The following is a 14,697-nucleotide window of genomic DNA, read 5'->3' on the forward strand; positions in this document are numbered from 1 at the left end:
CAGGTTTCCCCCCAGTTCCTTGAATGCCCATTTGCACCTGAGTTAAGGCAGCAGCAAGGTTAGCGGGGGCCTGAGGTTGTCCCCAGTGTCCGGTGGGGAGCCAAGCTCTAGGCAGACATCCTGAAGGGACTCTCTGGGAGCAGCTGAGAATCTGGCCACTCTGGCTGACTTGACAAAGCCTAAGGTTTTATACGGGGTGAGCTGGTGCAGCAGTAGTGACCGACAAAGTCAGGGGCTAGAAAGAATGAAAATCAAGACCCCTTGGAGCTGGTAGAGCCCCTGTGGCTTCCACCTGTAAAAAGATGAGGCCAAAACCTCTACCTTATTTAGCAGATAACTGTTTCTTTTTGTTTGTTTTATTTTTTTCCTGGTTGTTTATGTATTTCTTCTTTGAGGTATCAGTGACATAGAGCACTTCATTAGTTTCAGGTGTCAAACATGTTTATAGACATTGTGAGACGACCCCCCCCCCCCCACGCAGGTCTAGTCCCTCACCACTCCGACTTACAGAATCTGTTTCTTGTAATAAGGACTTTTAAGATCGACTGTCTTAGCTACCTTTCAGGTATGCAATATGGTATTATTAAATGTGACCACCATGCTTGTATTATGTCCTCAGGACTTGACTTGCTTTGTAACTGGAAGTTTGTGTCCTTTGACCCCCTTCACCCATTTCACACCCTACCCCACCCCCACCTTTGCCAAGCACTAGACTATTCTCTGTGTCTAGGAATTCAGAATTTTGGGTTTTTTTTTTTAGATTCTGTGTATAAGTGAAATCATACAGTATTTGTCTTTCTCTCTCTGACCTAATTCACTAAACACAATGCCTTTAGGGTCAACATTGAATGGCAAGATTGCCTTCTTTTTTGTGTCTGAGTAATAGTTAGCAGATCAGTGTTGAGTGTCTGTTGTTCAGTGCCAGGCACTGGGGAACATGCCAGGGAAACCGTGATAAAAATGGCGTCCAGGTGGGGACGGAGGGAGGGCAGCCTCCAGGTAGGGAAAAGGTTTAATCAGAGAAAGACGCTGTGCAAAAGTGATGTGTAAGCTTATATCTGCAAACACTCAAGCACGGAGAGCAGGGTAAGGGCTGTAAGAGCAGAAGGAGACCCCAGACGCCACGAGCTGGAGCTGAGCTGGAGCTGACCTTGGCCCCCCATTCAGCATGGATGAAGCTGGAGAGCAAGGCCAGGTGGGCGGCCAGGTGGGATCAGCCACAGACAAGGGCCTGGGTGCTATGCCACTCACACTGGGAAGCTGTGGGGGAGGAAAAGGGCACCTTTGTGGAGGTCACTGGAGACGTGGATGACTTCAGCTGCACTGTCAGCAGTCCCAAAATTAGTTGTAGGTGTTGCTGGGATCACTGTAGCCCTCCCCCCAACCCACCCCAGGGTTTTAAAATGCAGAGTAGGAAGAAAGCATTTTCAGGCTGTCACTGGACCTAAGCTGCCCACTGTGGCAGATCTGTCATCTGGGGGTTGAGGCTGAGAAGTCATAGTCATGTCATAATACACACCTTGTCATTGCATGAGAAACGATTGCTCCTTTTGTTTAATTGGTGAGATAGCCGTGCCCACTACCTAGCTACCCTGTCTCACTCAGGAAGTAGCTGAAATAATAGCATATTTCCGTTGATGAAATGAAACCCAAGTCCCCTAGAAATGATTTCGTTTTCTGGGACGGACCATTTGGGCCATCAGAATACTTGGTCATTGAATATTCTCTTTTTGTCTGTCTCTTTTCTTCTCTGCACCTCCCCAGATGAAGTCATAACCTCTCACGGGGCGATTGAAGCAGACAAAGACAACGTGCGTCAGGAGCCCTACTCCCTGCCGCAGGGTTTTATGTGGGACACCCTGGACTTGGGTAACGCCGACGTGGTGAGTGACGCTCTTGAGCGCAACAGCTGTCCTCGCACACATTGCTTCAGGGGGCAGGGGTTGCGAGCACCATAGACAGGACACTCGCTTGCTCTTGTAGCTCAAGGAGCTGTACACACTGTTAAATGAGAATTACGTGGAAGATGAGGAGAGCGTGTTCCGGTTTGACTACTCGCCCGAGTTCCTGCTGTGGTGAGTCAGGCCGGCCGCCAGGGGGCGCCCCGGGCGCGGGCAGTCGGGGCGGCGTGCCTCGGTCTCTCCCTGGTTTCCTGGACACTAACGCGCCAGTTTTCCTCATCTGCTTTGACTTCAGGGCCCTGCGTCCCCCCGGCTGGCTCCTGCAGTGGCACTGTGGGGTCCGAGTGTCTTCGAACAAAAAACTAGTAGGGTTCATAAGTGCCATTCCAGCAAACATTCGGATTTATGACAGGTACCTACTAAAGCTTGTCCGTGTTGGTTTCTTTTCCAGGAATCACCATTTCAACAGGCTTCTTTTTTTTTTTTTTTTTTTAAGATTTTATTTATTTATTTATTTATTTATTTATTTGAAGGTGGGGGGGCGGGGCGGCGAGGGGAGCAGGCTCCCTGCTGAGCAGAGAGCCTGATGCAGGGCTGGATTCCAGGACCCTGAGATCATGACCTGAGCCAAAGGCAGAGAGGCTAAACCCACTGAACCACCCAGGCGCCCCAAGAGAGAGATTTTATAAGAAATCTTTTTATCCATAGGATAACTAATGTTGCATTTTTGCTCTGGGTCTCTGGCCTAGAAAGTCAGAGATCTAATGCATAGTAGGGCTGTTTACCATAAGAGGGCTGTGTATCGGGTTAGTTTCTTTGCTGCTAAAAAGCATTTGATGTCAAGGAGTCTGTGCCACATGGAATGCCTGCATATCTAGAACCAGAGCAGGGAATGGGCTTTGAAACTCTGCAAGGTTTACTGGAGCTCGGAAAAACACCAGCTCTCTTCTGGTCAGGGCACCTCTCCGGAGCCTAGGAATTGAGTTATCCTCCAAAGCAACATCTTACCAGATTGTGCAGCTGGGTGACCCAGTTAGTGTCCTAATTGCGTACATTACAGAAAAGAAAAAAAACAAAAACAAACAAAGAAAAAACAGATGTAGAAACTTTGAGGCACATCTTACCTATTTTCCAAAGTGAAAACTTAGAAATAAAAAGTCTTAAATTTATTGAGGGCAAGGGGGTTTGGATCTCCATGACCTAGAGTTATAATCATTTTAGCAGGGGATCTGGGGGCTAGTTTATTTATCTGAACTTGTGAAATGCCTAACAGATGGGCTATTTTTCTTAAATATTGTGTTGAGGGGGGATCTTTCAGTTTCTAATTTTAAATGTCATGGGTGTTGTTTTATTTTTTAAAATGTTTTGTCGTACGTCCCCTCAAGTCTTTGACATCTTTTTCTTTCTTAGTGTGAAGAAGATGGTAGAAATCAACTTTCTTTGTGTTCATAAGAAATTGAGATCAAAACGGGTAGCCCCAGTGTTAATTCGAGAAATAACCAGAAGAGTGAACCTGGAAGGGATTTTTCAGGCCGTCTATACAGCTGGAGTGGTTCTTCCTAAGCCGGTGGCCACCTGCAGGTAACAGCACCTCAAGCCTTGCCCCCCTGCTGTGTTGCTACCAGTTTTTATTCTCACGTGTATTTTGTGGATTTGGGCTTACCTGGTATTATGTAGTTGGTTGGGTAGCACAGGGGAAATTAGACCCAAGAAACACTGTGACCAGTGTTCTTTCCAGTTTGCCATATAACTTCATGATTAAAAAGGGGGGGGGGGTCTCTACTTTTTAACATTTTCTGGCTAATGATGCTGGTTCTATATTTCTTTGTACCTTCCATTGGAAAGACCAACGCAGCCTCTCCCTTGGGGAAACCTGGGGCATTGTGATCTTGAAACATCCAGCCTGCTAGCATTTTCTTTCCTTCTAGGCACTCAGGTTTATACCAAGCTGTGCCCTGGATGTCAGGGAACTGTTGCGAATGCTTGATAAATACCAGCTGAGAAGCCCAAACAAACTTGTTTGCTGAGAATAAGAAAAGGCTTAAACTCAAAAAAAAGAAAGAAAGAAAGAAAAGGCTTAAACTCTGTTTTTATGACTTCATCTGTTTTTAATCAAACTTTCAAAGGTTAATCCAGGGAGAAAATGGTTTATCAGATTAGCCCCTGGACTAACCTGTTGGTAAAGCCTTGAGGCTTTATCTCTCGACTATTTTTAACTCAAATAAGATGAAACTTTTGCTAAACATAGTACAAAAGGTAAAACTGTAATGACTATCTCCCATTAAATTATTCATAAATAACCTAAACATATAAGACTTCTCGCAGGTGTGTTTTAATACAAATCATCTAGTACCTAAACTGGAATCGCTAAAGAAATTCAAGGTAGTTTCTCAAAAAGTTGTTTGCCTTGGTGTGGATTATATAAAAGTGACAGCTACTAATTTAGGGAGGATGTTTTCATGTTTTTAAACTTTTTGGTCTGCTTTCTGTAGAATCAGCACTGGTCATTAAATACTTGCAGACTGGGCATTTTTTTTAAACTTTATTTTGCAATTTTATGATTGCTCTTTACTGAAAGAGATGAAAGGTCACAGACTACAAAGGAACATAACTAGGAAAGCGAGGACGTATTTTAGATTTTAAAAAACAGCTGATAAAATAATTATACAAGAGGAGGGCCGGCATCCAGCGCTGTGCTGGGGACATCATGAGTGTTTGAGTGTTAAATGCTTCTGCAACAGCTGAGCTGAGACAAAGAGTAAGCAACTGGTAGGGTTAGAAACCAATCAGATTTTGAAACCCTTATTGTATTCCAGATACTGGCATCGATCGCTAAACCCCAGAAAACTGGTAGAAGTGAAGTTTTCTCACTTGAGTAGAAATATGACTTTACAGAGAACAATGAAGCTCTACAGACTTCCAGATGTAAGTAAGAATGTTCTGCAGTTTTTGGAAGCTGTGACCTTAACTGAAGCTTTTAATGTAGAAAAGAGTTATTTGCAAGAGTCTTAAAAAACTAGCTCATGTGTTTGAAAATGTGAATGTGTAGCTTTTTGGAACTCTGGGCTAGGAAAAAGAGGCGTGCTGAAAACACCAGTTTTTTTGTTTTGTCTTTTTTTTTTTTTTTTAAGGCTTTTTAAGTCTTCAGTTTATGGTTGGATGGGATTGAACTCAAGACATGTAAGTTTTGAAATTTCGAGTATATAACATTTATTACAGAAGAAGTAAGAAAACTTGAGGCTTCTGATGCTGTTGTAACAAAAAGGAACTAAGAAATAATGCTTAGTGGAGAGACCAAGGAAAGGAAATAATGTCTCACTAAATTACGTCTTTTTAGAGGCACCTGGGGTGGCTCAGTTAGTTAAGCGTCTGACTCTTGGTTTCGGCTCAGGTTGTGATCTCAGGGTGGTGGGATCAAGCCCTGAGTTTGCTCTGTGCTCACGGGGAAGTCTGCTTGAAAGATTTTCCCTCTGTCCCCCACCACACCCTCTCTTGAATAAATAAATAAAATTTTAAAATACACACACATATATAAAATATATATTCTATAAATAATATAAATAAAATAAAGTAATATAAAACAATAAATAAATAATAAAATAATATAAATAAAAAATAAAATAAAATTCTATAAATAATATAAATAAAATAATAAAATAAATAAAATCTTAACAATAAATAAAATAAAATATATATAATAAAAATGTTTCATAAATAACCATATTATGTATAAAATATATATACATATATTTTTAAATATTTTATTTATTTATTAGAGAGATTGAGAGAGAAAGCATGAGTGGAGGGGAGAGCAGAGAGAGTGCAAAGCCAGACTCCCCGCTGAGCAGGGAGCCTGACTTGGGATTCCATCCCAGGCCCTTGAGATTGTGACCGAAGTTGAAGGTAAATGCTTAACCAAATGAGCCACCCAGGTGCCCCCTCAAAAAAAAAATCTTCTTAAGCTAGCGAGTTCCCAACATGCTAAGTTATCTCTTAGTAGAGGAAAAGTTACATGTGCTTTTGCCTTTAAGACTTGGATGGTGTGTTAGTTATCTGTCACTGTTGTGATAGATTACCACAAATTTAGCAGTTTAAAACACGAATTTAGGGACACCTGGGTGGCTCAGTTGGTTAAGCAGCTGCCTTCGGCTCAGGTCTTGATCCCAGGGTCCTGGGATTGAGTCCCACATCAGGCTCCTTGCTCGGCAGGGAGCCTGCTTCTCCCTCTGCCTCTGCCTGCCTCTTTGTCTACCTGTGCTCGCTTGCTCTCTCTCCCTCTGTCTCTGACAAATAAATAAATAAAATCTTTAAAAAAAAAAAAAAGCTTATTTAAAAAAAAAATAAATAAATAAAACACGAATTTATTATCTCCTAGGTTCTGTGGGTTGGAATCAAAGCCCAGCTTTTCTGGGGCCTCTGCCCCAGGGTCTCTTACGAAGTTGCCATCAAGGTATCCCCTGGGGCTGGGTCTCATCTGAACACTTGACTGGAGGTGTGTTCACCTCCAACTCACAGGGGTGTTAGCAGGCCTGAATTTTTGCTGGCATTTGGACTGAGAGCTTTAATTCCTTGCTGGCTGTTGACCTGAGGCCTCCATCAGTTCTTCGCCAAGTCAGAGTCCCCATAGGGTAGCAGCTGTGACTACATAGCGGCTTGCTCCATCAGACCCAGTGAGGAAGTGAGTCTACAGAGATAGTCAGCTAGCAAGGTAGAAGTTAGAACCTCACGTAATCAGTGCTTGCAAGTGACATCCAGTCACTGTTGCTCTATATGTCACTGGTTAGAAGCAAGTCCTGGCTTCCACCCACACTCAGGAGGAGCACAAGGGTTTAAGCACCAGGAGGGGGCATCACCAGGGGGCCATCTTAGAATTTGTCTGCCACAGATGGGATCTTCCATTCGAAGTTTTGATTTTGCCAGAACTGTTCTTTCTCTTGGGCTGGTTAGAAGGTAGTTCTGTGACTACTTTAACTTGATTTGAGGGATTCCCGTGGAATGTCTCCATGTTCATCTCAAACACGGGGATGCCTTCCCTGCAGTGGCCTTTCTCCTTGTGGTGGACTCCTCTTCTTTTTGTCTTTCGGCCAGTAGTGTGTTTACTGAGTTCATGTGAATAGCTATGTGAACTGATGTATTTTTTTCTAACGACGGACAGGAAACAACTGATTCTGACCTTGGGCAGAATTTCATGAGGAGAAAAGGGGAGGTGAGGAAACCAGATGTGGGAGATACCAGGACCATCATTCTGGAACTTTGTAACCTGGCAAAAGGCTAGGCCTCTTCCTTCCTTCAGTCTTACTGTCCTGGCAGACGGTGGGGCTCAGACTAATGAACCCACTGCCTCTGAGGCCAAGGAGGGAGAGGAAACCTAGACCAGAAAGAAAGGAAAATAAAAAATCCAGGCAACATGAGAGAGGCGGGTCCACAGGACCAGGGGAGCCAGCCCCTCATGCTGGAGTGACAGAAGGGAAGGTAGGCATGTGGAGAGGTGGACATGGAAGACATTCAGAACAGTCACACTAGCAACGTGACATTGCATACTGACTGGCCAGGATTATTCTGAAGCCAGGGGCAAGACCTAGAGTGACCTAAGGGGTACAGAGTCGTATAGAGGCACAGGACACGGCTACAGTGAAACACTCCCCCTGCAGGCCTTTCTGTTCTCAGCAGCCTCTTTGCCAGCGGTTATAAAGACCATGCCATCCAGGAGTGGACATTAAAAACTTCAGGTGTGCCGATTTTTTCCACTAGGGGCTAATGCTGTTCTCCTGTGGTCTCCCCAGTTCAGTTTCTTTTCTTTTCTTTTTTTTTTTTTAAAGATTTTATTTATTTATTTGACAGAGAGAAATTACAAGTACACTGAGAGGCAGGCAGAGAGAGAGAGAGAGAGAGAAGGAAGCAGGCTCCCCGCTGAGCAGAGAGCCCGATGCGGGACTCGATCCCAGGACCCTGAGATCATGACCTGAGCCAAAGGCAGCGGCTTTAACCCACTGAGCCACCCAGGCGCCCCTCCCCGGTTCAGTTTCTTGAGCCTGAAGCTGTCCAGCTTGTGTGTAAGGAAAGCTCCCACTTCCATGTAGACTGCCTAAAATGAGATGAAGGAGGAGTTTTAATACTCGTCATTGGTTTATTCGGGGTGATCAGACTTTGAGCTGCTGAGAGTCTCTTGACTTTTGTTCCTCATCCTTTATGTTTTTACACAAAAATCAATCAACCAGGTAACAGAATTAACAAGTTGGTAATAAATCACGGATCCGGCATTGGGAGTGCCCCCCTATACCCCCAGCCCCGACCCAGTAAAGTGAAGTTTACAAAGTGCTCTCAGGTGTGTGTATGTATTCATGTTATTCTTAAACAGCCTTTCGAAGCTGGTGTGTCCTGTCTGCATTTTGCAGATGAAGAGATTGGGGCTTATGCAGTTTGACACTTAGGTACAGGCCCGTCACTAATAAGTGGGGGACTTGATACATGCCCCAGATGTCAGGTTTCACCGTTAGATCCCTTTGCTCCTGCCATCACCTCTCGCATACCTCCGGGGACAGCGTGGCCTGGTCCCACCAGGTGTCTCGCCATGCAGAGGTGAGCACAAGAAAGCATGATTGTCAGGGTCCAAATAGTGCTCGTTGGCATGCTTTTAAGTCCTGGGGAAGGAGAGAAAAATGAAGAGTGAAATAATGTAGAAGAGAGGGTAGAAGAGTTGAGAGTACAGATATTAGGAAATCGGAAGGCACCCACTGAGCCACCTGGGAGTGTGCCCTTTGAGTTAGAAGCTGGACAGTGCAGGGGCTCCTGGCCAGCTCAATCGGTAGAGCTTGAAACTCTTGATCTCAGGGCTGTGGGTTCAAGCCCCATGATGGGTGTAGAGATTACTTAAAAATAAAATCGTTAAAAAAACAAAAAACAAAACTGGACAACAGCTTCCCCACACAGGGGCCCAGTTGTGTGATTTAAGAACATTTTTGTACCCTTCAGAGTAAGGAAGAAGAGCCTTCTGCATACAGCTTTTGCTCTCTGGATCAGTCTCATCTTCTGATCCTCTTTCTGCTTACAGTACCTGCTTTAGGTCTTGCTTGTGGACTTCTGAATATAGTTAACATCATTATGGCCACCGTTGTGCTAGACAGTGGACATCCGTAGTCTCAGCTATGATTCAGGACAGTCCTAGGAGGGCAAGGCATTCTCCCCATTTCACGGAAGAGACCTGTGAAATTGGTCTGTACAGAATCGTCATCTTCTAGTTAGGAGAGAACCACCCAGAGCCCACGCCCCCAGCCTCTGCTATCTGCCATGCTAAGGTCTTCCCAAGAGTAATGCCTTTCCTTACCTTGTGAGCATCAGTTTGTTTTCATTTGCTGTTAAGCATTTTCTTTTTTTTTTTTTTCTTTTTTTTTTTTTTTTGAGATTTTATTTATTTATTTGAGAGATAGTATGAACAGGGAGGGGAGGGAGATGGAGAAGCAGACTCCAGACTGAGCAGAGAGCCCTACATGGGGCTCTATCCCAGGACCCTGGGATCCTGACCAGAGCTGAAGGTAGACACTTAACTGACTGAGCCCCCCAGGTGCTCCACTTCTGAGCGTTTCCTTCCTTCCTTTTAAAGATTTTATTTATTCATTTATGAGAGACACAGAGAGAGAGAGGCAGAGGGAAAAAAGCAGGTTCCCACTCTCCCACTTAGCAGGGAGCCTGATATGGGACTCGATCCCAGAACCTTGGGATCATGACCTGAGCTGAAAGCAGATCCTTAACCAACTGAACCACCCAGGCGCCCCACTTCTGAGCATTTTCAAACAAAGTTGGAATTTTTTTTTTTTTTTTTTTTTTTTTTTTTTTTGTCAGTAGTCTTAAAGTTGAAGGAATTTAAAGCAGGCAAACAGCCAGAGTCACATTAATTGCTTGGTGTCCTTCCGTGGTGTGGCAAGAAGGACGTGCTAGTGAAGACATGCTAAGACACACAGAGTTCTTCCTACAGTGAGTTGCAGTAGATGCTTTTTTTTAGTGATTAGCGTCCTGCTGCTGCTTTTTAATCAAATCCCCATAATCACTGCTTACATCTCTGCTCTGGAATCTTGGCTCTGAGACAGTTTACACCACATAGTTTGACAGAGAACAACGGGGCTTCTGTTTTTTAATAGACCTCTGAGCCTTTTTTCCTGTATGCACTGATAAGCAGATTTTACACATATTCCGATGTACAGAGTCCCAACAAGTCATGCCTGCTAGCTGGACCCTGGGAGAGTGAGTCTGCCCAAGATAATAGAGTTTGCGTGTGAAATATGAGGCTTTCCCAGTCACTTGAAATGTCTTTTTGTTTTTTTGGAATTCTCTGGAAACCACCTTTCTTTTTTGGGTTATGCCAAAACTTAGCATTTTTTTTTTTTTTTTAAATTTAGGCTTAACATTTTCCCCACCTCTTTCTGAAGACCACAGCTGTAAATGAAGGGTTTATTTTATATTTTCAAATGTATTTCCTGCTTCTGTAGATTTTTTTTTTGGAGAATGTGTTACTTCACGATATTAAAAAGAAGCACATTTAGGCCCTGAAGAGACATGGCCATTGTGAGTTGGCAAAAGTAAATATTCTTCTCCTGTTTTCTGGGATTTTGGCTTTTTTTTTTTCCCCTATAGCTGATACAGTCTGATGTTCTTCTTTTTTTAAAAAAAAAGCTTCTGTAAAAAAGCACTTCAAGGGCTTATAAATTGCCCAGCGCATATACTTTCTCTCTCCCTGTTCACCCAAACATAATGTTTCACAGAGTTTTCTGTCTCCCACTTCCAACTACCCATCATTCTGACTTTTGGAGACCTGACACAGCAGTTCTCAGAGTTGGTCCTGGGACCCCTGAGCAGTCACGAGTTTAGCCCAATCCAGGGGATGGGGACCTGTGACATCAACACTATTTTTATAATAACAGTGAGACAGAAAATGCATTTTTCACTTAATTACCCTATAGGTGTACTGTGGCATCTACCAGAGGCATTACGGAATGTGTGCTTGGGCGTTTTTTGGATTTAAAGTTTTCTCAGTTTTAATTTCTAGCATGATAGGTGCAGGTGGATATAACCCACACACGTAGAACTCACTGGGCCTACTCCGTGTTGAAGAGGGTAAAGGGGCGGGTCGGGGGGCGCCTGGGCGGCTCAGTTGGTTAAGCGAATGCCTTTGGAGTCCCAGGATCAAGTCCCGCCTCAGGCTCCCTGCTTGGCAGGGAGTCTGCTTCTCCCTCTGACCCTCCCCCATCTCATGCTCTCTCTCTCTTTCTCTCAAATAAATAAATAAAATCTTAAAAAAGTAAAGGGGTCTCAGACAAAAATATTTGGGAACTGCTGCTTTAAGGGTGTCTGTTGGGCAAAAGATGTTGATTTTAGTGGAATAAATTTTATGGAATAAATACTCAGGAGAATATTGCTGAAGAGGAATGTTTTGGTCTAGAAAGACGTCGGCAAGCTTGTTCTTCCTTTCTGAATGTCCACCTCACAGACGCGCTGTCCTGTTGCTTTCACTAAAGACTCTAATTGCTTGATATCATTATTCTTGAACTAGTAACAGAAGAAAAAGCAGTTTACTATTGAAAAGGGCTACTTAAGACTTTATTGAGGTCATCCTTTTGGCAGAAAATCATCTTTGTAAATGACTTTTTAAATACATTATTTCTTTATATGTAGTTTGGTTTTTCCTATTAGCATTTAGAAATGTATGTTTATTACATTTTCCAGTATTTGGAAATCACATAGGTTCCATCTTGCCATGAATCTCCAGTATAGAAGTGCTAACAAACACTAAAATTGGCCCGGGGAAACGTAAAAAAGAATTTTTGCCTGGCTCTCACGTAAGTGCCAGGCCCAAGATTTGTCATCTTTGCAGAGCTGACAGTGACTTTTTTCCATGCATGCAGTCTTCACCTTACCTTACTGTATAAATGTGGTTTGAAACATAGGAACTCATTCATTCATTCATTCATTCATTCATTTGGCTGTTATTACCATTCTTGCTTGAAGGCTTAGGCCTCGGATGGAAGCCAGGGCATGAAGATTTCTCTTGCTTTGGCTTGGTGATCCACAAAAAGTCCAAAAGTACGAGTTCTCCATTAAATGTTAAGGGCTTACTTTCTCTCGATGTGGACTTAGTAAACGATATTTTGGCTGCATTATTACATCTTTAGAGATTACATGAGCCATAATAGGATGGCGCATTGTAAGGACATTTGGGTCTGTAAATACAAAGAACAGATCTCTCAGCACCCCTCCCAGTCCCCCGGTCAGTGATTGGTCAGCATTCCTTGTCATGGACCCCAAGAGACCTCAGCACAGCCACTAAGGTGGATCAGAGCCAGCACACAGGATGAAACCTGTATACCACCTTGGGCTTCTGCTATGCTATGTGTCTGGGGATGTGCAGGAGCTGTCATAATCTATTTTTAAAGGCTGTATTTAATTTTAAAGTATTTAAAAATAACTTAGAAAAGGTGGAGTAGAAGTATTTATATACAGGCTACTTACCACTTAAAATGTATCCACTGTTTCTAGGAAAAAAACAAGCTAACTGGAAAGATGAAATGGGATTGCTGAGTTTTTAGTATTTTTTTTTTAAGATTTTATTTATTTCTCTGAGAGAGAGATCGATCCTTGCTGAGCCAGCCTGACGTGGGGCTCAATCCCAGGACTCAGGGATCGTGACCTGAGCTGAAAGCAGACGCTTCATGGACTGAGCTGCCCAGGAGCCCCGAGGTTTTAGTATTTTGTACAACAAGCGCTTGTGGTGGGTTTTTCTCACTTCTTAGCTCAAGTGTCCTGGTGTCTGGGCAGTTCCTACGGAGCTAGGTGATGTCTGGAGCTTCTGAGCACACAGTGGAACAAATCCAAATGAGGACCTGGCCTAAACATGAGGTTAATTCTGTTCCTAATAGAACACTATAGAAATCGTGATGATCCAGAATGATGAATTCTAATGCCTGTTCTAATCACCTTATTTAATCAAAAGATAACCTGGGAAGTCAGGGCGGGTACTTGGCCGCTTGGCTGTTAAAATGGTTGCCCTTCCCCTTCTGACCAGTATGATTTACTTTTTTTTCCATTTTTGTTGCTCACAGGAACAAAATAGCTTACAGCCTCTTTACAGTCCATTGATTAAAATAAGTTTCTGAGCTGTCTTCACCTGAATTCTCTGCCTGTCAGACAGGACATTTGTAAGACACATCCTTCCAGAACACATGCACCCATGGGGTGGTTGTTAACATGCTAGGCTTTGGCCCATGGATTGGGGTCCCCCTGGCTTTGATTGGGCAGCACTAACCCCATACCCGGCCCACGGATAGAAGGCACAACACGTTGTCAATGCGTCTCCTGACTCGGTGCTTCCGTGTGTAGACAGATCACCAGGGAATCTGGGCAAACTGCAGATTCGGACTTGGCAGGTCTGAGGGGGAGCTAGGATTGGGCAGTTCTGACAAGCCCCCAGGTGGTGCTGATGCACGTGGCGTTCGTTCTCCTTATAGTTCAGCTGCTGGCTTTGTTTTGTTTTCACTGCAACAAGGCCACCAAGACATCAGGCCTGAGACCGATGGAACCCAGAGATATCCGGGCCGTGCGAGACTTGACCAACACTTACCTGAAGCAGTTTCATCTCGCCCCAGTGATGGATGAAGAGGAAGTGGCTCACTGGTTCCTCCCGCAGGAGCACATTATTGACACGTTTGTAGTGGAGGTAAACATAAGGTGATAAGACAATACAGATAGGTGTGGAAACACCACACAGCTGAGTCTGTTTTCTGGAAGGACCAAAGAGTGCCCCCTTCTCTCCTCTTTCTCCATGACACACTGCTTCCAAACCAGATTTCTGTTCCTCCTGATAGAACCAGAATTTCTTCTTACAGTTTCCGTTCCTGGATAAGAAGAGCACATTTTTGCTAGTGATTAATGGGAAATCAGGATATGTTTCTCTTGGTACCTGTTTGAGTAATTGCTTTATTCAGTTTGAAAAAGTTGATTTAAATGGCCTTTTCTGAAGTAGATAGATACTTTCCAAAGTTTAATACCCCTGGGTTTTGCAAAACTGGTTTGAACTGAACTGTTTTTGGTTGAGATGGCATCACTCAGCCACTTAACCCTTGTTCAAGGGAAGAAACGAAAAGTAATAGTCTAGATTTTCTGATTCTTAACTGGATGAATTTAACCTAGTGCTTTTTAACCCTTTTCCTAGAAGGAAAAAACAACAACAAAAAAAAGCTTGAACTTTGTTGTTCAAATGATGTTTCGCATAGAGGCTCTTTCAGTTGAAGTGGGATTGGGTTCAGAAGTTGAGATTTAAGCTGGTATGTACCGGGACGCCTGGGTGGCTCAGTTGGTTAAGCTGGTATGTACCTGGAGGAAAGAGTGTGGAGTCCACATAGAGGTCCCAACAGCAGTCCATTTACCATTCAGGTGTGAGCACTGACTGAAAGTGTCTTTTTTCAACACTGTCGGGCATTGGTCCAGAGGTAGGATGGCAGCCAAGATAGGGTAGAAATGGTAGAAACAGGGTGAATTCAAAGGGCGTTTCTGGAGAACAGCTGAGCAGTCTTTGTTTTTAAGCTCTTATTTCTAGAACAATGCTAGAGTGCACACCTTTAAGCACAATCTTTTTTTTTTTCTTTAATTTACATTCAGTTAATTAACGTATAGTGTATTACTAGTTTCAGAGATAGAGGTCATTGATTCATCAGTTGCATATAATACCCAGTGCTCATTACATCACGTGTCCTCCTTAATGCCCATCACCCAGTTAGTTACCCCATGACCCCACCCCACTCCCTTCTAG

At 43.6% G+C, this 14,697-nt stretch overlaps 1 protein-coding gene across 3 annotated transcripts in view; it reads left to right on the forward strand.

Annotated features, from left to right (window-relative positions):
• The window catches only part of NMT2 (N-myristoyltransferase 2), a 67,411-nt gene that overhangs the window by 41,361 nt on the left and 11,353 nt on the right, over nucleotides 1-14,697 (forward strand). For all 3 annotated transcript variants that reach the window (XM_059184068.1, XM_059184066.1, XM_059184067.1), the window contains 6 exons: nucleotides 1,765-1,883; nucleotides 1,984-2,075; nucleotides 2,197-2,313; nucleotides 3,312-3,482; nucleotides 4,718-4,826; nucleotides 13,435-13,605. In XM_059184068.1, coding sequence (XP_059040051.1) covers nucleotides 1,765-1,883; nucleotides 1,984-2,075; nucleotides 2,197-2,313; nucleotides 3,312-3,482; nucleotides 4,718-4,826; nucleotides 13,435-13,605 — 779 coding nt within the window. The remainder of the gene's footprint in view (nucleotides 1-1,764; nucleotides 1,884-1,983; nucleotides 2,076-2,196; nucleotides 2,314-3,311; nucleotides 3,483-4,717; nucleotides 4,827-13,434; nucleotides 13,606-14,697) is intronic.

The sequence above is a fragment of the Mustela lutreola genome, chromosome 8 (genome assembly GCF_030435805.1).
Source record: "Mustela lutreola isolate mMusLut2 chromosome 8, mMusLut2.pri, whole genome shotgun sequence".
In the NCBI taxonomy this organism is placed as follows: Eukaryota; Metazoa; Chordata; class Mammalia; order Carnivora; family Mustelidae; genus Mustela; species Mustela lutreola.